Source organism: Syngnathus typhle, linkage group LG2, assembly GCF_033458585.1.
Source record: "Syngnathus typhle isolate RoL2023-S1 ecotype Sweden linkage group LG2, RoL_Styp_1.0, whole genome shotgun sequence".
NCBI lineage: Eukaryota > Metazoa > Chordata > Actinopteri > Syngnathiformes > Syngnathidae > Syngnathus > Syngnathus typhle.
Window position 1 is genome coordinate 14708960 of NC_083739.1, and position 24496 is coordinate 14733455.

The 24496-nt window shown below is 40.5% G+C and overlaps 1 protein-coding gene across 3 annotated transcripts; it reads left to right on the top strand.

The window, feature by feature from the left end:
• Nucleotides 1–3484: 3484 nt before the first annotated feature.
• On the top strand, nt 3485–24437 carry LOC133148536 (paired box protein Pax-7-like). Of its 3 annotated transcripts, XR_009712662.1 has the most exons (10): nt 3485–3835; nt 4755–4990; nt 5863–6007; nt 6217–6360; nt 14977–15176; nt 15315–15480; nt 15648–15844; nt 20052–20319; nt 22895–23384; nt 23560–24437. XR_009712662.1 is itself a non-coding variant. In XM_061271581.1 (9 exons), the coding sequence occupies exons 1-9, from the start codon at nt 3751–3753 to the stop codon at nt 23008–23010; spliced, it is 1557 nt and encodes a 518-aa protein (XP_061127565.1). In that variant the 5' UTR covers nt 3485–3750; the 3' UTR covers nt 23011–24437. The 3 variants fall into 3 exon arrangements, 2 of the variants coding, with proteins under 2 accessions (XP_061127565.1, XP_061127567.1); XM_061271581.1 differs by having other exon boundaries at nt 22895–24437; XM_061271583.1 differs by having other exon boundaries at nt 5863–5992; nt 22895–24437.
• The last annotated feature ends 59 nt before the right edge of the window (nt 24438–24496 follow it).

Genomic DNA, 24496 nt, shown 5'->3' on the forward strand with positions numbered 1-24496 from the left:
GAAATTAGAAAAAAAGAAAAAAAACTGTCCAAAAGAAGTCATATAATACAAACATTGTACCAAATGCACCAAATGTATCTCGTGCAGACTTGTCATTCAACAAATCAGCAGCCTGATCGTCATCATGCTATCCACTAATACTCCTGTGAAAAATTGCTGGATGAATAGATGCTTCACACATCTATTTAGCAAACAAAATTCATCTTGCATGGTGGATACGCGGTACCCGATCAACAAAATGGCAACATTGATCGTGGAGGTGGCCCTCAGCCTCATGAAGGTCCCATGGTCTGCCTTGTGAGCCTTTCTTGTTCCCGCTGTAATCGTCTGTGAAAAACAAGTTAGCGATGCTTTACACAGCCTCCCAACACAGTAAAAAAAAAAAAAAGGAGGAATTAAACCATGAGAAATTAGACATGTTTCCACAGGATCGCCTACAAATCTTGGCTATCTTTATTTTTGTGATTGGCTTTGGCTTCAGAATGATTTGTTGAGCAATGCTAAATCGAGGCGCATCACAAAGGGATAAGACTTATCGTCTTTTGACCAATGTAGCACATGTTCTGCCTAATTTCCCCCTTTAACCTCTGTGCTCACGCAATGTGGGGCCCCGATGCAAAACAATTTGACTCCAATTCTTCCGCAGACACATTGGATTTTGTTCAAAGAAGTGGCGAAAGGCCTCTGCAAAGCTAAGCACCGTGTTTGTCTAGCAAATAGCCAATAATCTTGATTACTAAGATTTGGCTATGGTGGGCAAAACTGTCAATGACACCCCGCAACTTGTAAATGAACTTTGAAATGATATGGGGTGGGTTAAAAATTGCTTCCATTTAAAACCGTATTAGTGTTCGAGCTAATGTTTGTGTTTCACATGTTGAGCAATCTCCATGCTTTGCAATATGCAATATGGATCACCCCATGAAACCCAAGCAATAAACTGAGGCGGCAGAATAAAAGATCTTAATTGAGGAAATGGTGTGTGAGCTCCCAGAATATTTGAGGAAAGAAACAAGCAGGCAAAGACAAGCAAGATAAGACCAAGCTGTTGCTATGAACACCGAAGGGAGTAATTCTTAGACGGTGGGTCAGGGCCCAAAAAGTGGGTCGCGGGCCATTTTATGGACAGCTAATGAAGAAGGAAAAAAAATACAGGTTGTTCCCTTGGCATTTAATGGTTTCAAAAGTTGTACATCATAGTTTGGTGGTTTGGGTCATGCTGCAAAAGCAGGCTAAATTTAGTTTTTCCATTTTCTTTTTCCATTTGGGATTTTTCGGTATTTACTGTAATTAGCATAAGTAAGCGTGTTCCCACTTACCTACAAAAACAGATTGGAGGCAAGCTCCAGCAGAAAACGATGACTACTTTTAAATTCAAATATTGAATATCATGGGACAATCAGTCCTCGGAGTTTCAACTCTGAAAATATTAGTTAAGGGACAAGGAAAGTCACTACCTTGCATTGCAGCCGCTCTATTTACTCTGCAAACAAAAACAGTGCAGCTTAGCTTCTGCCTAGAAGAAGTTTTTTTTTTTTTTTTTAAACATACAATACCTATTTCGGCACTGTACTTTTGACCAGGGGAGCGAGTGACAGAAATCGAGATGATAGAAATGTCTTTTGAAAATTCAACTGACATTCTGTTGTATATTTGTCTTGCACACCACACTGTGAATCTGATCACATACATGGAGACATGCAAGGAAAGGGGTTTCACAAACATGAGCTAAGATTAGTGAGAAAAGGTTCCTTGCTCCCGGGTACCTCGACAGTAGCCAGGAAGCGGACTAGCATCTCTCCAAGACTTAGTTTCTGAATTTAGTGAGTCTCAAAGCTTGAGCCATTGTCAAAGCCCAAAACCTTATAGAGGAGCCATTGTCCAAGATTCTAAAATGGCTGCTTTCCCTTTGACAAGTATTGGACCCTGAATTTAGATGAGATGAGAGGATGCATACACCTTGGACTGGATGCTCGCCAATCACAGACCGCATTAAAACAAACAACCACAGCTATGGATGATTTTCAAGTCGTCAATGAACCTAACATTCATATAGAATGTAGGAGAACGCCACAGAGTGGACATAAATACCTCACATGGGAAGGCCTTGGTCGATGTTTGAATCCCGAAGCTCAGAGTTGCCAGGCATATGTGCTGTGAGGCCCAAAATAAAATGTTGTTGTGATGCGGATAGATTAAAAGATAACACTCGGGTTTTGATGACAGTTTTGAATAATTTGAAAATGGCAATGCACAAAGAATTGAGCCTTGGGGGATACCGCGAATTAACTGAGCTATTGAGAAAGATGTTCCATTCCCACTGATGTGGTTCACTTTTTCAAAAGCACATTCAATAGCAAAGGTGAAGATCTCCAAACCCAGACAGCAAGGTGCTGTTGTGGTTATTGGGATGTGTTGTCTCAGGTCTAATGAAGGACGGTTTAATGAAGGACAGTCTTAGGATTGAGACCCACTTTTTCATGCCTTGGTCACTAAGTGTTACCAATCAAAATTGTCACGGTATAAAGGGGCCTCCTGCTTTCATGTGGTTCAAACAGACTATTTTCTTTTTGACATTCGTCAAGGCAACCCTGATCTAACTGATTATGAGAACAAGCCTATCACATGATGTGGGTGACAATGTGTAGCACTTGAGGACATGGTTGACTGTTGACTGCTGCCATTTTATCTTGTTTATTACCAGTGGAAAAACACATTAACCTGGCAGCTGAGTTATTCACATGTGCATCTTAAATAATATTATCTATTCTAACCAGCATGCAAAAGTATTGACAGAGGGATGCATCATTTTTTTCATTTTTCTGACTGAGCAATGTCTGCTGTACGTTTGTAAGAGAAGCAATTTTCCTACATGCGGTACTCTCTTGCTGCTATAAGTATTGACACAATGAGGCCCATTTTTGGAAAAAACATTTTGTTTTGCTGTCAAAAATGAATATGACACAGGCGCTCAACATTTCAGGCGCTTTTATGTTTGAAATCATGAGTTGTGCATATGTGATATATGTGTGTGTGTGTACATATATGTGTGTATATATTGAATTGAAAATAGATTGTTTCAAACATGTAAACTATACATCATCAATCAAATGAATACAAATAAAATAAAAAGCAAAAACAAGGTGAAAGTCATTTAAATTATGACTATAAATACTAGGTACAAATGGAATACGATCTACTGCACAAAATGGGCAGAGTTTACTTGTCTGAAAAGGAGTGGGAAGAAGTAAGACTTAATGTATGTATATAATATAAAAGTGATTGCATGGAAACATTGAAACTGCTGCGATAGACAGCGGCGACGCGTTCCGATTTACAAACAACGTCGTAAGCTGAGGACCCCCTGCATTGTGCGTGTGAGAGAGACGAGAGAGACCGCTCCCATCCCATTGGCTGCGTCAACTTGTTGGAGCTTCTGTTTAAATACAAGAGGCTCTGAGGAACCTATCACTGGTCCCGACCTACCCCCTTTGCACATTTCCGCCTGAGTGCCAAAGTCGTGCTTTCTTGACACGGTGTTTGACACATGACGCAGTCCACGTGGGCCCACGCCGCTCCCACTAGGCAACTTTCCTCGCCCTTGAAATTAATGCCGCCGCATGCATCCTGCTTTCTTCAACACGCTGGACCTCTCAAAGTGGCTGCCACCTTTTGTTTGGGGGGGATCCAAGTTGTTTCTCACATTCGTTTCTAGTGCGTTTTCCTTGCATATTAAACAAGTGACAGACAATGACGGCGTTACCCGGAACCGTGCCGCGGATGATGCGCCCGGCCTCTGGGCAGAACTACCCAAGGACCGGCTTCCCTCTGGAAGGTATTTCTTTTTTTTAAAATAACGATCTTTATTCATTTATACAAGGGGAGATTAATTGTTTAAAAAAAAGAACGCTGTCAAGTGTAACTTTGTTTTATTTATTTTTTGATGATTATAAAAGACACTCAACGTGATTTTCCGCCTTAACTTAAGTAGCCTATTTAATGAACATTAATATATGTTAGATGAACATTGTTTTGTTGTGGTGCAGAAGAGCACTGCGTGTATGCAGCACGCAAATTGGCCATTACAATCTCACGATAATTATAGGCAATATTAAAAAAAGGCGCCGCTTACGCGTCTTTTGGTTCCTCTGACTGGTTTGCATTCATAAACCCTTTAACTATCCTCTCAATAATGAACAAATCATGAGTATAACACATTCAATTTTAAGCACCTTAGGTACTAGCTCACAACTGGGTGAACGATTTTTAAAAAACATCGATTTGACATTTATTACACGTTTTATTTTAAGAATGAAATAAATTGTGCTGCATGTTACGCGCCTCACAGATGCGCTCAAGAAAAATACGGATAATATTTTTCCGCAATATTGGCAATAAAATAAACGCAGAGGATTCATTTTCTATCAACGATGTACCTAAATCACCTATCCACATTTTCCGTGGCTCCTATTTTAGAATCTGTTAATGGGAATTAAAAATACGTTTTTCTAAATTGACCTTAAAAGGCTGCAACGAAAGGAAAATGAAAGTGTAAGAAAATTTGAATTTTTAAATAATGACCCGAGGTTTAAAAAAAATCGTTACATAATGTGGGATTTAGGCCTATACCCATATTGAAGTAGGCCAAACAATAAAAAACGTGAAATGATAAAAAAAAATAACTGTAAACCTGCCATTGTATCATTTGAATAATACCGAATGATTTCCTCCCACCGTGTCGGTGGGCCACGCAGTGTCTACACCTTTAGGCCAGGGCCGGGTCAATCAGTTAGGGGGCGTCTTCATCAACGGCCGACCCCTGCCCAACCACATCCGCCACAAGATAGTCGAGATGGCCCACCACGGCATCCGACCGTGCGTCATCTCTCGCCAGCTTCGGGTATCCCACGGCTGCGTGTCCAAGATCCTGTGCCGCTACCAGGAGACCGGCTCCATTCGGCCTGGGGCGATCGGAGGCAGCAAACCCAGGGTGAGCATTTCAATGAGAAACATTGCACAATTAATACAAAGAAAATAATGCAGTTTCTGTACAAACGACATGTTCAAAAGCTGACTGGATTCATTTAATTGAGTTGAAGTTGGAATCTTTTTATTGCAGTCCAGAAATGACAACGGGAATTTGTGATAGATATACCAAATATCGATTACATTTGTGAATTTTATTGCAGAAAATGTGGAATTTGGGTAAAAGGTTCTGAATGAAGCTGAACAGCATGGCGAACCCTTTTGTTGAACGTCTCTTAACTTAAATTGTGTGGCTAGTACGGAAAATGGTATTATTTAGAACGTGAAAATTATGTCTGCATGTCCAGAATGAGGTGATTTTTATTTTTTATTTTAAATTGGAATGGTTAGAATGCAGGCGTTGGTGATAAATATGGGGAAAATGTGGAATTTAAAGAAGATGGTGAAAAATAATTCTGAAAACATTCCGAATGGAGATAAATTGGTGGGGAACTTTTTTTGTCGAATGTCTCACTTAAACTTTGTGTGAGGGTAGTGTGGAAAATAGGAAATTTTGTAAATTGGAATAGATTTTCTTTTAATATCTTCAGCATTCACACAATCAGAGATGTGCAACATGTATGCGGCTGCGTGTATGTATGTATGTATGTATGTATGTATGTATGTATGTATGTATGTATGTATGTATGTATTAATAAATAAATAAATAAATAAATAAATAAATAAATAAATAAATAAATAAATAAATAAATAAATAAATAAATAAATAAATAAATAAATAAATAAATAAATAAATAAATAAATAAATAAATAAATACACTCCAAGCTGAAAGGCAGTGCGAGTGACGTGGCTGTGTCATCCGGGGCCCATTGCAGCAGGTCGCGACGCCCGACATCGAGAAGAGAATCGAGCAATACAAGAGCGACAGCCCGGGAATATTCAGCTGGGAGATCCGAGATAAACTGCTCAAGGACGGCGTGTGCGACAGGAGCAGTGTCCCTTCAGGTGAGACACTCGCTGGTAAGATGCTTCCACTTCTTTCTTTCGTTTGCTGTCATTCAGTGTTGTATGACCACAGAATTTGCACATTTCCACTATTACACGCACGCACATACACATACACATGCACATGCACACACACACAATAAGTATGATAATGGTATACCATTAAGTTAGTAATGATATATCCTCACAATAATCAAATAATGATGATGTCTTTTTATTGATAGTGAGTTCCATCAGTCGAATACTGAGAGCTCGTTTCGGCAAGAAGGACGACGAGGACGACGACGAAGACGAGGAGTGCTTTAAAAAAGACGAAGAGGAAGACAAGAAAGCCAAGCACAGCATTGATGGCATCTTAAGAGACAAAGGTAGGCCACGGGGATTTCCCAACAAATTGGGCCTGAGCGGGTCGTTTTGTAGCTCGGCTCCCCCCCAGAGGACCACCTCATTATTTCTCATGTGTTATTGATGCAATGTCAGGCCCACGGGGAGCAGCTTCCATGCTTACTGGGAAGAGGAGCGATGTGCCAGTCGATATCAATTAGACATGGTGTCTTTCTGGACGTGGCTTGGAACAATATGTAATGTTACTTTATAATAGTCATTAAAAAAAAATACATTTTAACCAATGAAATAAGAGAAATATAGCTCATATCTGTCTTTTTTGGTTTTCTTACACACACAAAAGCAAACAAGGACAGAGTACACCATTTAACCTTTGTATATGATTTTATTTAACATAGATCACACATATGTTCAGCAGTTTTTAGGGCTCAGTAAAATAAATGAAATGAGCTGCACTGCTCCTGAATAATCTTCAGCCCTCCTCGTTTGAAAAGATGAGCCCAGTGTGTGTCTCTGTCATCTCCTAATCATCGCAAGATTTATAGGACTACGGCTGCTAATGAAACTGTTGTCTGTTGAATAGGCGTCTGTGTTGGAGAGGGATGTAATAGCTCAGAGGCATAGTAAGAAATATATTTATCCCCTATCAGCCCTCACTCTTACACTTCCAGGCACATGCGCTCCCTTGCAGGGCCCCAAAGCAGATTAAATTGAGCTTTTATTTCTTTTCACTTTCATCTTTTTGGGCAGCTCACTTCATGGTGCCGAGCCTGCGGCGAAAAATTCATGAGGTTTAAAGGTTGCCTTCCGTGTGCTTTGGATTGCATTTTTCAAATATTAATTCCATTTATTTCTCGGGTTTGCTCTTGTGTGTGTGTGTGTGGGGGGGGGGGGGGGGAGGTTGGGGGGCGTATTAATGGCACGGATGTTGTTTACGTATAGAAAATTATGATTCTGTGATAAACAAAATCAACTCGCCCCCCCCCCCAAAAACCCAAACAAATCCCAAATGACGGCTTTTGTTTGCTTTAGATTTTTAAAAATAGAAAATAATAGGTATAATTTGAATCTCCCAAGAGAAAGGGCCATTTTTAAAATTCCAAACTGTCATGCAAGGATAAAAGTAATTGAACTACTGATAGTGTATTGAAACAATTTTTTGTAACTGTCACAGAGTGGCACTGAGTAATTGAAAAACAACAAAACACTTGCATTTTGGGAGTCACTGCTTCTTTCAAGTAGCTTTCTGTGTTTTGTCTTCTTCTCACATTTTGTTGGGCCTCCCAGGGAAATTCAGGTGTACGCATCTGAGTGAGTTTTATTAACTGAACTCTTGTGAGGGGTCTGAAGGTGCATGATGTCGTCATCAACGGATGTTGGTTCCACTGTTGAAAGCTGTAGGTTAGAATCTTGGCTCTGAGCTGGTGTTTGCATGTTCTCCCCATGCTTTCTCCCACATTCTAAAAATAGGTATGGTAGCCCCACCACACACCGAGCAACACAGCGAATCAAGGCGGGAGGTCACCAATGTGGTGCCCTCAAGGACCTATTGAATACCCTGCAGGCGTGTTCTAAAAATAGCTGGCCAATAATGGGACATTGTGATTTTCTGAGAACGATTTTAAAATATAAACAGAATTTTGTTTTGCAAATTTGTGTATTTCTTATTATAGGGATAAATCATTAACATGATCTGTGTCTTCACGTCATAAACGGTTGTCAGTCATTGGTAACCATAAGTCCATAATATGATAAAAAGAAGTGTGTAAATTGGGAAAGTTGGTTTTGGATGCCATTAGATTTTCGCAGCGTACCTCGTGTTGTGAGTGTTATGTCAGTGAGTGTTGGATTTGAGAGCACAGCTACTTGAGATCACCAAATGCGGCGGTCGTCTACAGTGACAGTCTAAGGCCCGTTGTATTGCAGCTATTGATAGCACGTTTCCCCGGGCATCTGCGCTTCCTCCACTCCTCATGCACCCTCTCGCAGCGATTCTTTTGGAGTGGAATTGTGGGGGAACCCAAATGTTGGCTGGAGATAACACAATCGTCACAGGCTCCATCCTGGGCTGTGCGTCAGTGTATTGAACTAGGATTAACCTCCTCTTTACCCCCTTGCTGTCTCACGCCAAAGAATCAGGGACATTTAAATAAACACACATGCGCACACACACGCACACACACATTTTTTTTGGCTTTTACAATTTTAAAGTGTAGTATTTGGATTTCTCACCAAGTCATCCCACATTAATTATACCATGTCTTTTTTGATCGAATTTAATTCAAAATGCTCTTTTACAATTTCTCATTATTTGTGACATGCGAAAAAAGGAATTGGTCTTAGCTTGATTTGTTGGCCTTGCTAAACACTCAGCAACACTTCCAGTTTCATTCAACAGTGTAGTTCCTAATAGTCCTTAGGTCAGAGAATAATAAAACTGCATTCAAATAAAATCAAAATCCATCCAGATCATAGATGTGATGATATGTACAAACCTTTATTGGCAGATGTGACCTCGGTAGTCTTTTCAGTGCCATGGCCTATTTCAAAAATGACAACAGACAACTGGACTCAGAGCTTTTTTTTATCAGGACAAAATATTGCTATTGGTATCATTAACTCACAATATCTCATAATCATCAACATCATCAATAGAAAATATGGACATATTTTTTAGACATATACTGATGTTTTTTTCCCTCAAATATGGCTATATTGTGAACCTATCGATATTGTTGAAAATATCACATCGGGTTACTTTGTGATACTGCCATTTAGCATGTAATGAAAATGTGTTGCATTTTTTAAATAAAATATTTGTTTCCTCTGTGTACAAAACGACTGTAGGCAATTACTGAATTGGGTACAAATCAACGCTGATCAGTATTTGGCTGAACCACTTGTTGACACCCTTTCACTATTGTCTTGATGTGGACTTATCTGGGATGTCTTTTAGAAAACAAATATTTAGAAACGGGAGCCGCTCCGCTTGGGGGTTGAGGGGGCGTATCGGAGAATCCACTCCTGCAATGGGCCGTTCACAAGCCATCCCGTAATCCTCCTTTCATTTGGCCGACAAATGCCATGAATCTTGTCCGGCGACCCCATGGGAGGCTGATCGGGCAACAAAAGGGGAGCGTTGAACAAAGAGCAAACAGGCAAAATGGACTTGAGGGGTGTCACCAGCCCGGGGGATCCCATTAACAGCCCGCGGCACAATGGCAATGAGAGAAAACACTCAACAATATCGCAAGACAAAGTGGATGAAAAGTTAACACTTCGCTGGGTCATTAATTGAGCCCTCCAACGAGGCCTTCATTGAACTCCCCCAGTGCAGAGCTCTCGTTAAATGCCCGTCTTCACAAATTTGCTGCGCTCCTACAGGACATTGTTTTACAACTCTTGAAGTAGTTCCTCGTTGCTGCAAGTTAAATACTATCCTCGGTTATTTAAAAGTGTTTTAATAGTGACGACTTCAAAGAGGTGACTTGACTTGAATATCAGCTTCAAATGCAGCAGGGAAGAATTCTTTCATCCGCTGAAATTACCTTCAGTGAGCCCGCTGGACAACATTCAAGGTTGTTTCTGCTCCTTCTCGTTTACTCTTTTGCAGTAGCTGCAGGATAGTAGATGTAAAATAGACTTCGCGGTGAACATTTCGTTTCAGTCTCTTCATCAATGTCCGCTATTTATTTTTTTTAAAGGTTGCCACGCCGTTTCTTTAGTTCGCAATGTAAAAGATCACCACTGCTAGCTTTGTTGTTTTCATGCCCTTTTTTCCACAGCAGTCATGTTGATGTACTCAAACAAGAAATAGGAGGACTCGTACCATAAAATGCCCTTCCTCCAAAATCACCATTTAAAAGCTGTTTTTTCTCTCCGTACTTGTGTATAAGACACCCTCCGATTTGCTCATACCAATTAATATCAAAAAGAAGAATAATGAATGAATAAAGATGACAAACATACCAATACATTGAAATTGCTTTTAAAGCCAGGTTAAAATGTTTCCCCATAGCTAGCATTCCAAATTATATACGTTAAAATCAAAATTTTTCAAATCATGTACTTGCACGGTGATCACTAATTTTAATCATCCGCCATCTTTTTTTCTTGGAATGAAGACAAGAATTTCAAAAGAGCTAACACATTTTTCAGCTGTTTTTTTTTTTACGCCAGTCACATTTATCAACTTTTTGGGAGATGTAGAATTAATTAATGAATTTAATTTACGACTCATCAGCAATAGCACTTAGAAATCTAAATGGGCCTACTGTATATATGATTGTTCATATGAAGGACACCTCTTTGACAAGTGTGGGAAGTGAAGCGAGAGTTGAACCATCGACCGAGAGGACATATATTGTGACCATCCCAACATTTTGCAAGTTCTATTTTGTGTGTGCTTCAGCCGTCGGGAAAGGGAGGGGGGGTTGATTCAAGAAAAGGAAACAATGCGAAGCAAATACTTGAGGCACGCAGGCTGACAGTTTATAAAATGGCAAGCATTGTGGCCCGAAGGCAGATGCATGAATACCTCTGAAAAGACTCCCTCACATTGACACGATTGAAGTAGACAACAGCAAAACGCTGAAAGGAAAGCTTAGACTGTGTGCTGCCAAGCTGATCAGCATTTCTAATGCTCCCACTTGGAATTAATGTACATCTGCAGTGGGAGGGCTCGCTGTGTCCACTCACTACACTTTGCATTGTTTGCCTGCAAGTACACACATCTCGGGCTTGCGTTGCCACAGCGAGCAGCTCGTGGCTTGACACAGTTTGAAGAAAAGTAGAAACCACAATCTGAGTTAAACTCGGATTCACCAGATGAGTAATCCAAATCAGTCTGACAATGACTCCCCTGAGAAATAATAATAATAATAATAATAATAATTAATAATAATCCATCCATTTTCCGAATCGCTTTGTCCCCAACGGGGTCGCGGGTGTGCTGGAGCCTATCCCAGCAATCATCGGGCAGTAGGCAGGGGAAACCCTGAACCGGTTGCCAACCAATCACAGGGCACACAGAGACGAACAACCATCCGCACTCACACTTAGGGGCAATTTGGAGTGCTCAATCGGAGTGCCCGGAGAAAACCCACGCGGGCACAGGGAGAACATGCAAACTCCACACAGGGAGGGTCGGAGGCCCATAGGTGTGACTGCGAGTGCGATTGGCTGACAACCTGTTCAGGGTGTCCCCCGCCTACTGCCCGATGACTGCTGGAATAGGCTCCGGCGTGCCTGCGACAATGCCTTTTGTGAACATTGATTGGAATTAAAATGACTGTAGCCTAATGAGTCAGTTGAGAAACTGTTGTTAGTGTGTCTCTATGTCTGTATTGTGCTGCTTGTAAGTGGCCAAGGTGCAGAGGAGCAGCATAATGTTTATTGAATTGAGGCAAAAACGCCATTTTATTTGACATTTGTATGTTTTCATACCATACTATAGAGTACTATTTTTTTAATGATAGTATTTCCATTCAATTTTAGTGGAGAATGATATTGATGAAGCCGCCTTCCGAATTCCTCTATGTATCATTGAGTGCACCCCAAGTGTTTTCGCCAGCAGGCACATATCAGTGAATTCTTGATCTCTCACAATGAAATAATTTTATTTCTCTTAAACACATTCCGCTATTGCTTTTTTTATAAAGCCGCGGGCTGTGTCAAGCATATCCTGGGATGGCCTCTTATCATATTTGCGCACAGCTCTAATACATATAGCTGTTTATTAATAGTCTGCTTTTTTTTTTTTTGTTTACGGCTATTTTTTTTTTTATCTACTAAATAAAGACGTGAGCATGCAAGAGTCCAAGGAGGGAAGGAGATCAAGACTTTGCATTTACGAGCAGTTTGCTAAGACATAATGCCCACAACAAGCCAGCATCTTTGTGTGGGCCGGATTTAGTTCAATGCCACTTAAATATATCATACACTATATCCTTTAGTGCACGTAGTTTGCCTTAACACACATCTTTGAAGTAAACTAGACGTGTTGTTGTGTGAGTGAGACCACAAAAGTTGTGATTTTCCAAAATATTTTTCTACCCCAACATAATTCAGCTCAAAGTTCCTAAATCTGTTGGCACGTATTAACTCATCACTGTAAATCTGCATAGTGCTGCTTACGGTACACTTTTGCTTCATGTGTTGGGTCTAAATCGAGGCGCGGTGACACAAAGACAGGAACAATGGTGAAGTGAAACAATGAGAGCGTCGTGGCGCAGGTTTTGTTGATGAAGAGACTTTTAGTGCCAAGTAGAGGTTTGCTTTGTCTGAATAAATTAGAACACTTGGGCCTCATTTTGAAAGCTTGGAAAATTTGTAAGTCAGTATTGCACAGTAGGAAAAATGACAGGACATGAGTTGAAAAAGTAAATATACAAAAAGAAGATGAGATAATGACATCATCAGGGTTTCGTTATTTTGAAAGAGCAAGGAACCACACCCCCTGTGGGCAGCGTGCATGTTCTTCTTGAGATCTATGGTTTTTTCCAGGTATTCCTCTCACATTCCCAAAACATACAGAACACGTTCGGTTCATTAAAAGGCTAGTAGGCTAAAGACAAGTGTAGCGTAAAGTTTTCTTTCTTTGAGCAATATTGTAAATCGGCGCAGTTAGAAACGTGTGTTGCGCCGTTGTGGGTGTGAACACAGCCGGACGGCTTGCTGGCCAATCAAAGCGGCCCCCCTCATTATCTTTAAATTAAACACCTATGAGGCTCTTGGCCTCTTGTGAGGGACGCTTTGGGCGTGTAACAGAAAACACCAAGACTGGCATAAAACACACAAAAAGAAGTTAAATGACTGATCTCAATTGAAATCATATAAAATAAAAGTTCACTTTTAATTTCATGTAATTTATTGTCATCACCTGACCCCATTCTTCTTAAAGATGCCCCTGGGCACCATTGAGTCAGTAGTCAAGACTTTGTCGAGGCCCTGCTTGCTTGTGGTCTTTGTGGATGACGACCCCCTGTGGTGTGTCTGCTATTTAAACCGAAAGCTTGGGGGACACTCACGGCTTTCTTTTTAAGCAGAGCTATGGCAAGTGACCCCCGAGAGACGTCCAAAGAGTCTCCAGGACCGTGACAGCTTGGCTCCACTTTATTATATCCACATGTATTCACAGGACTCTGAACCACTCTTGTCCTGGAGCTTCAAACAGAACCCTAGAGGGTTAAAATGACGCTGACGTTTCCCAATTTCGCAAAAGCAGGTGCATATGATCTTTTCCTTGCAATTTGGGCTTTTCCAGAATTGCTGTGTTTGTGTTTGTATGCAGCTGTGGTTGTTTTAAAGTGTTGCTATAATGTAACAACATTTTCAGCCACAACATTTTGACCACCAATTTATCTAATATTCCTTGTCTGCTCTTATCAAGGTCATAATGTTCAGTTTTGAATGAGAAGCATTAATCAATCATAAAAACATTTTCTTATTATGCCTAAAAGCAACATTATTGGTCAAGCTTAAAGAACAAACACAACATTATTTTTTTGTTAAATATTGAACTTTTTTCAATTACAAGACAGCATTTTTCCTCCTTCCCGTACAAGCAAAGATTAACCAAAAAGCTGCTGCCAACTTGCCACAGAGGAACAGAGCGCTGGAGTCCTTCTGCTACTCAATTACATAACTCCAAATTAATTTGATGATGTTAACTCTCCCAGCAAAATCGAATTAATGTTATCATCATTAGGTAATAAGAGTGGGCCTTTTTAGAAAAAAAAAAACAATGAAGAAATAGCTTTGTCTTGAATTTGCAGCCCTAAATGAATTAGATGTGCTCCTTTTTTTCTATGGCAAGTTTTTGTCTCTGCACACAATGGCAGGGATTTGAATAAAATGAGCGCTATACTAATCATATTCTCGCTGCGACAAATCAGCGCGGTTGTTCGTACCGTTGTTCTTCTCCCGCAGCATATTTGCAACATGTGTGTGAAACTTCCTATTAAGACCAATCACTGGTTGAACCTTTCTAGCGGCTCTGGGCGTCATTCTTGCTATAATCTCTGCTTCCTTTTATAATTTGAAAAGAGGACCTCCATCCCTTTCTACTACCCCCATCCACTAGGCTGTCAAACTTTATGCTAAGTTCTTGCCAAAGCTTTTCTACTCCAAGTGACAATGGAGTAGCATATGATACATAAAGGATGGTCTCGATGTTGTCAGGATTGCTGGCTAGACACTTTTATGTGTGTCATGGCAGATAGCAGGAGAACAATAGTGTCGTTTATTTGTTATATTTGTTATATCGACTGTGATTATGATTATTGAAATTATTTTTCACCAGGCAGTATGAAAGCACTACTCTGTGGAGAATGAAGATGTTTATTTAGATACTTTAATTTCACAATTCAATTACAATGCCCCTGAAATGTTTATTTACACGCTACATTTTATTCTCTAACCTTTCGGTAAAAGTCAAATGATCAAAAAAGGGCTGAAGATAGAGCCTTGAGGAACACGAGTTGAAAGTTGGTATTGCTGGGATTTAAAGGAATGTACCTGAGACTCCAATAGGTCTCTCAATGAGAACAATATTGAAAGCTGCTCTTAAATCATTTAGCAACATCATAAATGAAGATATGACAGCACAAAGTAACCCCAAGTGTCAATTGTTCAAACAGGCTGTCGAATGGATGAAGTGTCAGATGTGGAGTCGGAGCCCGATCTCCCCCTCAAAAGGAAGCAACGCAGGAGTCGCACTACGTTTACAGCTGAGCAGCTAGAAGAACTGGAGAAGGCTTTTGAGAGAACCCACTACCCCGATATTTACACCAGAGAAGAGCTGGCCCAGATGACTAAACTCACTGAGGCGCGAGTGCAGGTAATACACAGACGTCAACATGTTTGAGAGTCCTTGTCCAAGCAAGATCTCCAAGTACGTGATACGTGCTAATTCATTACTACATCTTATTGAAGATGAGAAAATGACCCTGTTTGGTTCTTGCATATTCTGCGACAGGTTTGGTTCAGCAATCGCAGGGCCAGGTGGCGAAAGCAAGCAGGAGCCAATCAGCTAGCGGCTTTCAACCATCTGTTGCCTGGTGGATTCCCCCCGACAGGGATGCCAACACTTCCTACATACCAACTGGCAGACTCCGGCTACCCAAGCAATATTCTGTCCCAAGGTAGAGCAGCACATTTGATCTTCTATGAATGTACAATTGGAGTGAATGCTGACAATGATCCAAGAAAGGAATTAGTGGGACGGCTTGAGAGTTCTTAGGTTCCTGGAACATATTTTGTCAAATTTTTCATTTCCTACAAATGTACAGGCTGTGATTTATCTCTTTAGATGGCGGAGGTACAGTTCACCGGCCCCAACCGCTACCTCCCTCCACGATTCACCAGAGCGGTCTATCAGGCAACGACAGCACTTCCACCTATGGTCTAGCTTCCAATCGCCACAGCTTTTCCGGCTACACCGACACCTTCATGACATCTGCACCCAGCAGCCACGTTAACCCGGTGAGCACTGGGCTTTCTCCGCAGGTAAATCTTACATGTTTTTTTAATTTTATTTACATTTACTGTACTTGTGAGAACTGTGGTGTGTTTTTGAATTTTTTTTTTTTTTTTGCTCAATACGGTTTCATTGTTGTAGGGTTTGACAACATACATATGTTCGGGTCTGCGTGCAAATACTTGCTGCAGATGTAACTGATCACTGATGTAATATCCGATCAAAAACCTTAAATGGGATGCCCTAATTCAGGTTTCCTGTGACAGCAGAGTTCCTCAAATATCAAGATGTCAACCCATTTATTTCCTCCTCGGGCTGGAATTGGGTGAAAAACGGACCAAATCCATGTGGAATGAGATTTGTAGGTCCGGCTCATGTATGCTGTTGCAAATTCCACAACACTAAAAAGTTACTTCTCAATGATGCGCAAAACTGCTCCTCAAAGTAAAAAAAAAAATAATAATATTTCGAGCCTCGCAAACACCGTTGCAACTATAATGCTAATCCCACAGTGCAAATGAGAAACCTGACCACCACCAGTTCCAGCAATTACCTTAACCATCCGTTTATTTGATTTTCAATTTTTATCTTGTTTTCCCCAAAGCTGCCCTACTCCCATCCGTCCAATTTTCATTGACAAGACAGGCGAGGTGAGGATTTCTGACAAGAAAGGGATTTGCTGTTGTTGCGGGGAGTTGGGGATAACAGAGGTGTCTCTACAGCACGTGTTTAATCGTTTTGTAGGGGCTTAATATTACAAAAAGAACAGCGCATGTATATCAAGAGACATGGCTCCCTTCATTTAGTAAAATCTCTATCCCTAAAGAACGCTGCCTTGGTTTACACCAGGGATTACCGTACGGAGGGCTACATATTGTTATGGTTATTGGTTTACTTGCAAATAGCTTTGACTGCTTGCATTCACTTAGCTATTAGGCTCCTTAGAAAATAAAATACTATTATTTTTGCTTGACAATGCACTAGGGAAGGATGATTAGAACTGATGTCAAGGGATTTGACCATAATAGGAATTTAAAACCTAGGGTCGAGATTCAAAATTCATATTTATTTGAATTGGCTTTGTTGTTGATCATCAAGCAACAACACCACTTCCTGCAAAGGGTGTTTTTAAAGTCATATTTTTTGGAATAAATTCATGTACTTTGTGTTCTTTATCTTTAGTCAAGGTTTACTACACAAAGTATTGCATCAGGCAATTGCATTTCTAATTTGGGAGATGAGGTCTTGGTTAAAAAAATTAATTACATTGCCTCAGCTAGCAAAAGCATTAACAAACATCTCTGCGAGGCTTTGTAGAAATGATTTAGAACGCTTAGCTTAAAATGTAGTAGCGCTCTACTTTACTCAATAATTAAAAAAAAAAAAGTCATTGAGTGTTGTCAGTATTTTCTACTGTTCGCTGTTTCGAAGGCTGCATTACGCTGCTCACATCATGGGCATAAGCTTACTGCTTGTGAATGAGTTTGAACATACAAGTCTCATGTGGGAGAAATCAATAAGACTCATTCATTTCCATTCCCTGATTACAGTTGAGTTTCTTCCTCCTTTCATGGCATTCTTAAGCATTTATGTGAGATAGTGGCACAGCATGTATTCCTTTTCTGAATAGCACAGGAGCTATGCACAGCATCTGACATGCGGTAAACACAATTTGAAGCAGTCATCTTATATTTAAAATATATGTCACACTCCACATTTGAGCCTCCTCTTCACATTTTCAAAAGGGGGGGGGGGTGTGAATGTTTGCTTTTACGTGGAGACTGCTGCCAATTCAAAGCACTGCGGAAAGAAAAACGAAGCAACCTCAGTGAGTAAACATTTCTTTAAACCGTCACAATATTATGATTGCTTTCCTTTTATATATATATATATATATATATATATATATATATATATATATATATATATATATATAAATATTTTAATATATTTATAATATTTTATTTATATATAAAAGGATATAAATATATATATATATATATATATATAAAAAAGCTCACATGAATTGGAAATGCAGTTTTCAAATCAGGTCACTGAAGGTGACATGATCACTTTCTACACAGTGACCCCAAAACGTCAATGCATACACACAATAAAAGAAGCGTGCTTTTTCTTTCCTGTTTGCTATGAGAAAAAAGATTTAGTAGCCTGAACTGCACTGAAATGGGAAAGCGAGAGAGCGAGAGAGCGAGAGAGCGAGAGAGCGAGAGAGCGAGAGAGCGAGAGAGCGAGAGAGCGAGAGAGCGAGAGAGAAGGGCGAGTAAGGCTAGAATAGAGTTGGTTTCAGTGTTGGGGGATCAGAGCTGCTTTGGTTCTGTGGCTGTGTGTCTTTGATCCATATCCCCAGGCCTGCCTGCCTCGCTAGCTCAGGCCTCTGCTCATGTTTCCAGACAACTGTCGGCCTGAGATAAGGTGGGCTGGTGGGGTGCGGGGGGTGCCTCTTCACACATATTACAAACCCCCACACACCGCCCTCACGTTCTCTCTTTTATATAGTGCATGTAAAATGCCCAAGCCTCCTGTGATTTAATAGGTATTCGTAATGTAAAAAAAGAAAGCATGGTTTAAATATTTTACCAATTAAAAGAATATGTAAAATTCAGCAGAAAGAGAACACCATTTTTATTTCGACCATCAGAATTATAAGAAATTATGTTAAATACTATAGGAGCCAGAAATGGCCCAAAATTCACTCAATCGGGAATTGATTGACTCAATCGATCTACTGTTGTGATCAAATAAAATAAAAAGCCTAACCCAATGCAAACCTTAAGGCCCTATCCCATAGATTGGTGAACAACTGCGAATATTTTCGGATGCAGCAAACGCTGCGTTATCATCAGGGTTCGTTCAAGGTCGAAAAGTGCCCCAAAAGGTCAGCAGATGTTTGCCTGTACTTTTCTTGAACAAATCATACGCAACACCTTATTAAGGTTTTCTGTATTGCATTATTGTCACGAGCATAACACACAAACAACAAAATGACTTTTATTATAGGAACAACAGAGCATTGTCGCAAAGGTGACGTGCGTATTGCTAAATCATTTTCATGCTTATTGTACATAATCCTAACCAAAAAGAAGAAATGCTGTAATAAAATCAAAAGATAGTTCACGGTCATATTATACAGTCTGTGTTTAATGTCCATTTCGGATGCATTTCACGTTTTGGTCTGAGGGTGTACAAACAAAACCAAATCAACCAAAAGACAATTTCCATTCCTACACAATTTTACATTGTGTGTTGGCAAGCTGAATGTCAATATTAGTCTCAGCTGCTATTAAAACGTGTGGCATTAAGCCCTTTGACTGGGCATACTGTCAAGTGGCAGACTCCAATGTCAACCAATCAAAAAGGATGAGCGTATATATTTAGACCATCATACAGGGAGGTTGGGAGATGTCGGCTGAAAAACGCACTCTGCTTCACTGTGGATAGAAGCTTAACCGCCACCAAATAAAATAATCAGACCTGCGGCTCCAAACACAGAAGAAACACTGAGGAATTAAATTTGAGGGAAGTGATCTTTTTTTTTCCAGACAAATTTTCACAAGCAACGTGCATGTTAGATTCACTAAATCACACTAAACCAGTGTTTTCCAACCAGTGTGCCGCGGCACACTGGTGTGCCGTGAGAGATGTTCAACTGTGCCGTGGGAAATTGTCCAACATTAAATACCGAGTGCATTGTAAACAGGATCGCCAAAACAGGTTAGTTAGGCCAAGGCCTGGTCAGCCACTTGCTAATCGTGCATGCATGGCCACCTTATGTATTTACACATAAATACATGCATTTGATGGCAGATGCGTACGCAGCAAGGGTCCAATTCTAAAAGCACATTTAGGTATACGCTCACACCTGGGCGCGAACTAGAGAATACCGATACTCGCAGAGGATACCGATACGCAGAAGTTCCTCGATTTCAGTTAGCAGGTGGAATGTTTTAGACGCTCAATCCCGCCACCTGAATAAATTGAGAAACAGCGGCATGCATACAATTGCCTTGTTCGATGTTTTGCGTTCACACAAATGTATTACTTGCCTTTCTGGGGACGCAATTCAAACCCTTCCCCCTCCAATGTGCACGTCCAGCTGTCGAAGCGTCAGGCTCACCACGTGTTGGTGTGCACGTAGCATAGGAACGTTGCGATTAAGAGACTTGAGATGAGCCCTTTTGATGCACTGATCACATCCTTGCTTTTGTTTGTTTGCAGGTGATGAGCATTCTGAGTAACCAGAGTGGCGTTTCCTCCCAATCCCAACACGATTTCTCGGTGTCGCCGCTCCACAGTATGTTGGATGCCCCTCCACCTAACGCTGTGCCAGGTCCCGGCAGCCAACGTTTGGCTGAGGCCTCCATTAAGACGGCGGACGGCCTTCCGTCCTCGCAGTCGTACTGTCCCCCCACGTACAGCACCACCAACTACAGCATGGATCCGGCTGTGGCTGCAGTGGGCTACCAGTACACCCAGTATGGCCAGAGTAAGTCTTGCTGGTGTCCTGGATTAGCGTGACACTTGTCGCTTACTGCTCCCGGTAAAGCGAGTGTTTGCTGACAGGACCTCAAAGAGCATTATACCTAATCCCTCTATCATGGATGTGGTGATTGTTGGTCAAATGCAGAGTAGCGCAAGCTACTAGAAAGTCTTGTTGCTTAAGCTTCTTTCCCCCTCACTCCTCTTTTTCTCCTATGTAGTGCTGTATACGTCTTTATTTATTTTGTCATTGTCCACTTGTCCTTCTGACGTGGTCCGTGCTTGTGATAAACAAATCTGCAAATTGCGCTGCTCAACACATTTTAGCCAAAATTCTTAATCAGATGTAGATGATTTGAATCCAAACCTGCCCTTGTCTTTTTTTCTCCACCACATCAGACAGTAATAATAATAATAATAATAATAATAATAATAATAATAATAATAATAATAATAATAATAATAATAATAATAATGATAGTAAATGTGTTACAGTAAAATATTAGTAATATTACAATACTTATAAGCATTAAGTTCAGCAACAGGTGAAATGTTTTTTTTTTCCTGAAACGTCATAGCTATAACAAACGCATCTGTATTGCGCAAGTTTTTATAGGTCAAACTGCCATCACAACTGTCATTGGCTTGACAGAACAGACAGACCGAACCACAAGGCTGCAGGAAACAGCTCACACTGTCATCTAGTGGAGGAATAAGAAACTGGACTGCAAAAATGCATTACCCTATTTGGGTGGATATATTTTCAGTCGGTTTCAATGTATTGATCTGTATGGGGTGTTATACTCACAACGTCACACGCTTGGCGCACAAGCAACATGGTGCATTCAGGGTACGTTTACAATGTTGGGAACCACGCCTTTTTGCGCATGAATCATTGTTTTTCTTTGCTTCTAATGTTTTTAATGTCACAATTTACATGAATTCCATTCTCTTTAATTTCCCACCATCCGTTAATTCATTAGTCACTTGATTTTGCTTTACATTTTTTGCTGGATTCACCAGGCGCGCCTTTAAAGTGGTGCCTCTTGGAGTTAAGCTCAACACGATCCACTCGGGGGCTGCATAGATTTTGGCTGAGGCCTTCCATCGACCCCCACTTTACTCTTCCTTCAAATCTAACTTTACTTCAGGCATTTCACTCTTTCTCTAATTCAAAAAGCACCTGACGGATTAAAGAACATACATAGGCTCCACCTTGGACACAGACGAGTCTCAGTGTGACTGCTCAGCGGGGGTTTAAGGTGTAAATCTGTCTGATGGGGGAAAGGAAAGCTTCACACGGAAGGCCTCACTAAACCTTCGAGGTTCCCAAAGTGCTCCTGGATGACAGACTTGCCCGCCCATAGATGCTCTTCTTCCTCCTTGTGTGACATTCTGCTTTTTTTGTGTACTCCACGCGCAGAAGCATCCTAACGGACACGCGCTCCTTATCCGCACACAAACACACCACGTCATGTCACATTGCTGTCAACATGCCTCTCCTTTTCGTCATTTCAAAAAAAGAGAAGCCATCAGCAACTCGACATGGGAGGAGATCTATGCGAGAAATGTGCTGAGCATTAGTGCCAGCTTTCGGAAACCGTTGGTTATTATTATGGGCCTTTTGTCTGTCTGTCTGTCTGTCTGACTTGCTGTCTTCTTATCGACGACTTTGAATAAACAAAACAAAATGTGGATGTTGCTCGTGTAAATGTTTGCAGCCACGTCACACAAGGAGCGACCAAGTTCACATTACAACACAACCAAGCTAATTAGTTTGTCGGTCTGCTTCACTCACTTTGTTGGCCTCACAGGAAAAAATAATGCTGCGATTACATGGATCAAATTTGTGTTGAACAAACAAAAGATATACGTAATGCTGTAGAAATGTGTGACTTAAATTGGACTGTGATATGTGTATCAGTTCACAATTGGAGGTCAAATTAGGCAATGTTTTTGAAAAATTTGGATTGGTTTTATTTGGCTATTTTTACATTTTAAAGAAAAAGAAGCGATCAACCAGTTAATAATTTGATTTGTTCAGCTCAACCATCAATGGCACACTTTTTATGAGCTTTTTTTTTTATTTTGGGGACGACATATTGAATATTCTCATGCACCCGAAAACATATACTGTATTAAAAATGCGTAGTCAATTCTTCATAATTAAAAGTGCTAAATACTATTTTACTGTTTATTTTATTTGTATGTCAGTCCATTTTTTACACAAACAGGATAACATACCGTAATTTTCGGACTATAAGTCGCACCGGAGTATAAGTCGCACCAGCCATAAAATGCCCAAAAAAGTGAAAAAAAACATATATATGTATAGAAGTCGCTCCTGAGTATAAGTCGCCCCCCCACCCAAACTATGAAAAAAACCGCGACTTATAGTCCGAAAATTACGGTAGTTTTTCCTGAAGAGGATATGCTAGTTGAGTTAGCGGCTATTTCATCAAGAACAAACTCCTCAATCCTCAAATGAATTGTATGTAAAGCAATGTTACATCAACTCACAATTCGTGTGAACAACAGCATGGAGGTGCGTAGGAGATAACGCTTTCTCTTGTCCTCTCCAGCTGCAATGAATTGTCTGGCCAAGAACGTGGGCCTGTCCAGCCAGCGCAGGGTGAAGTTGTCCGACCACTCGGGTGTTTTGGGACTACTCCAGGTGGAAACCGGTCAGGCGTACTAGTCCTCTTTTGTGTGACCTCATCAACACAACGGATCACCTGCAGAACAATCACCTCAATACTCGCAGTTCTGTTTTGTCAAAGAGACCAAGTGTACGCTAGTAAACATGTAATCATTTGGTTTGATATGATGATATTTTGGTTCATAACTGCAGGTTCCAGCTTATGTCATTTCCAATGGGAACATTCCATCCATTCGGTGTATTTTCAACATGTCATTTTTTTCGCGGGCCGCATTGTAGTCATAGCTTCTTTCGGAGGGCCATTATGACTGTCAACCCAAATCAATGTATGAGCACCTCATATTATATACCGTCAAAGCTACAAAACAAACTGAAACAAGAGTTGTTTGAAACCCTAACACTAGCTTCCAGGGGTGTCGAACTCCAGTCCTCGGGGGCCGCGTTCCAATATCTTTTCCAAGTTACCCTCGTTAAACACACCTGAGTGAAAAGATCAGTTCATTTTCACGTTCTGGAGGAGCCTAACTTTTCACACAGGTGCACTTAACAAGGGAATCGTGGAAAACATGTTGGAATGCGGCCCCCGAGGACTGGAGTGCGACACGCCTGCCTCATCCAGTAAAAGTTACAAAACAAACTGATAAATAACTCCTTTTCAAATCAGACGAGTAAAAACTGGCCAAATATTAAAACAATTAGATATTAAAAGTGAAGACAATTTGCAATTCTCATAATGACATGAATTTGATGCACAGTTTGTCTTCGCGGGCCACATAAAATGATGTGGCGGGCCGTATCTGGCCCCCGGGCCTTGAGTTTGACACCTGTGTTTTAAGTTGTTCCACGTAGCTGCGTTTTAAATTGATGTGGAGTGGACAAAAACAATTGGAAGACTTTGGGTGAACAAAATAATTCCCTCAGTTACAATCAATGGGATGGTTAATTGGTGTCCTTCAATCTGAAAATGGAATTGTCAAATAACTGCAAACTAATTGCAATGATTAGAGTATTAAAAATATTTGGCGACTTTGATTTATATGGACATATTTTGTTTTACTTTTCATTGTAATAATCACCTTTAGGTAGGTAGCTAAATACGCAGTCATTTTACTGTAAAAAAATGTATATCTTTGTAATATATTATCTTATTAAGAAATGTCAGGTCCAAATAATTTTTTAATGTGTTTTTACGTAAGACTCAATGTATAATAACTGTCAGTACGACACCACAAATTTTCCATTTATGACGTTATATTCTCACTAAATGACACAAAAAGGCAGGTATTATTATCATTATTATTATTATGGTGGTGAAAACCACAGTGGATTGTTGCAAGTGAGTCCTGTTTTTGTAATTCATCCTCAAGTTGTTTCTTCACTGTTGACATTGACACATCTGTGTGGATCAGACATCAGTTGCCTTCTGTAACTATGCTCGCCTTTGATTTATTTAATAAAAGCAGAATTTGATTAAATATGTGAATGCTTTGTTTGTCCCAAGTGGGCTCGGGATAGGCTTCATCCC

Coding starts and splice junctions, on each gene's coding strand:
- LOC133148536 (XM_061271581.1), top strand. CDS start 3,751: ATGACGGCGTTACCCGGAACCGTGCCGCGGATGATGCGCCCGGCCTCT. Junction 3,836..4,754: donor GACCGGCTTCCCTCTGGAAG/GTATTTCTTTTT, acceptor TGGGCCACGCAG/TGTCTACACCTTTAGGCCAG. Junction 15,845..20,051: donor GCACTGGGCTTTCTCCGCAG/GTAAATCTTACA, acceptor GTTTGTTTGCAG/GTGATGAGCATTCTGAGTAA.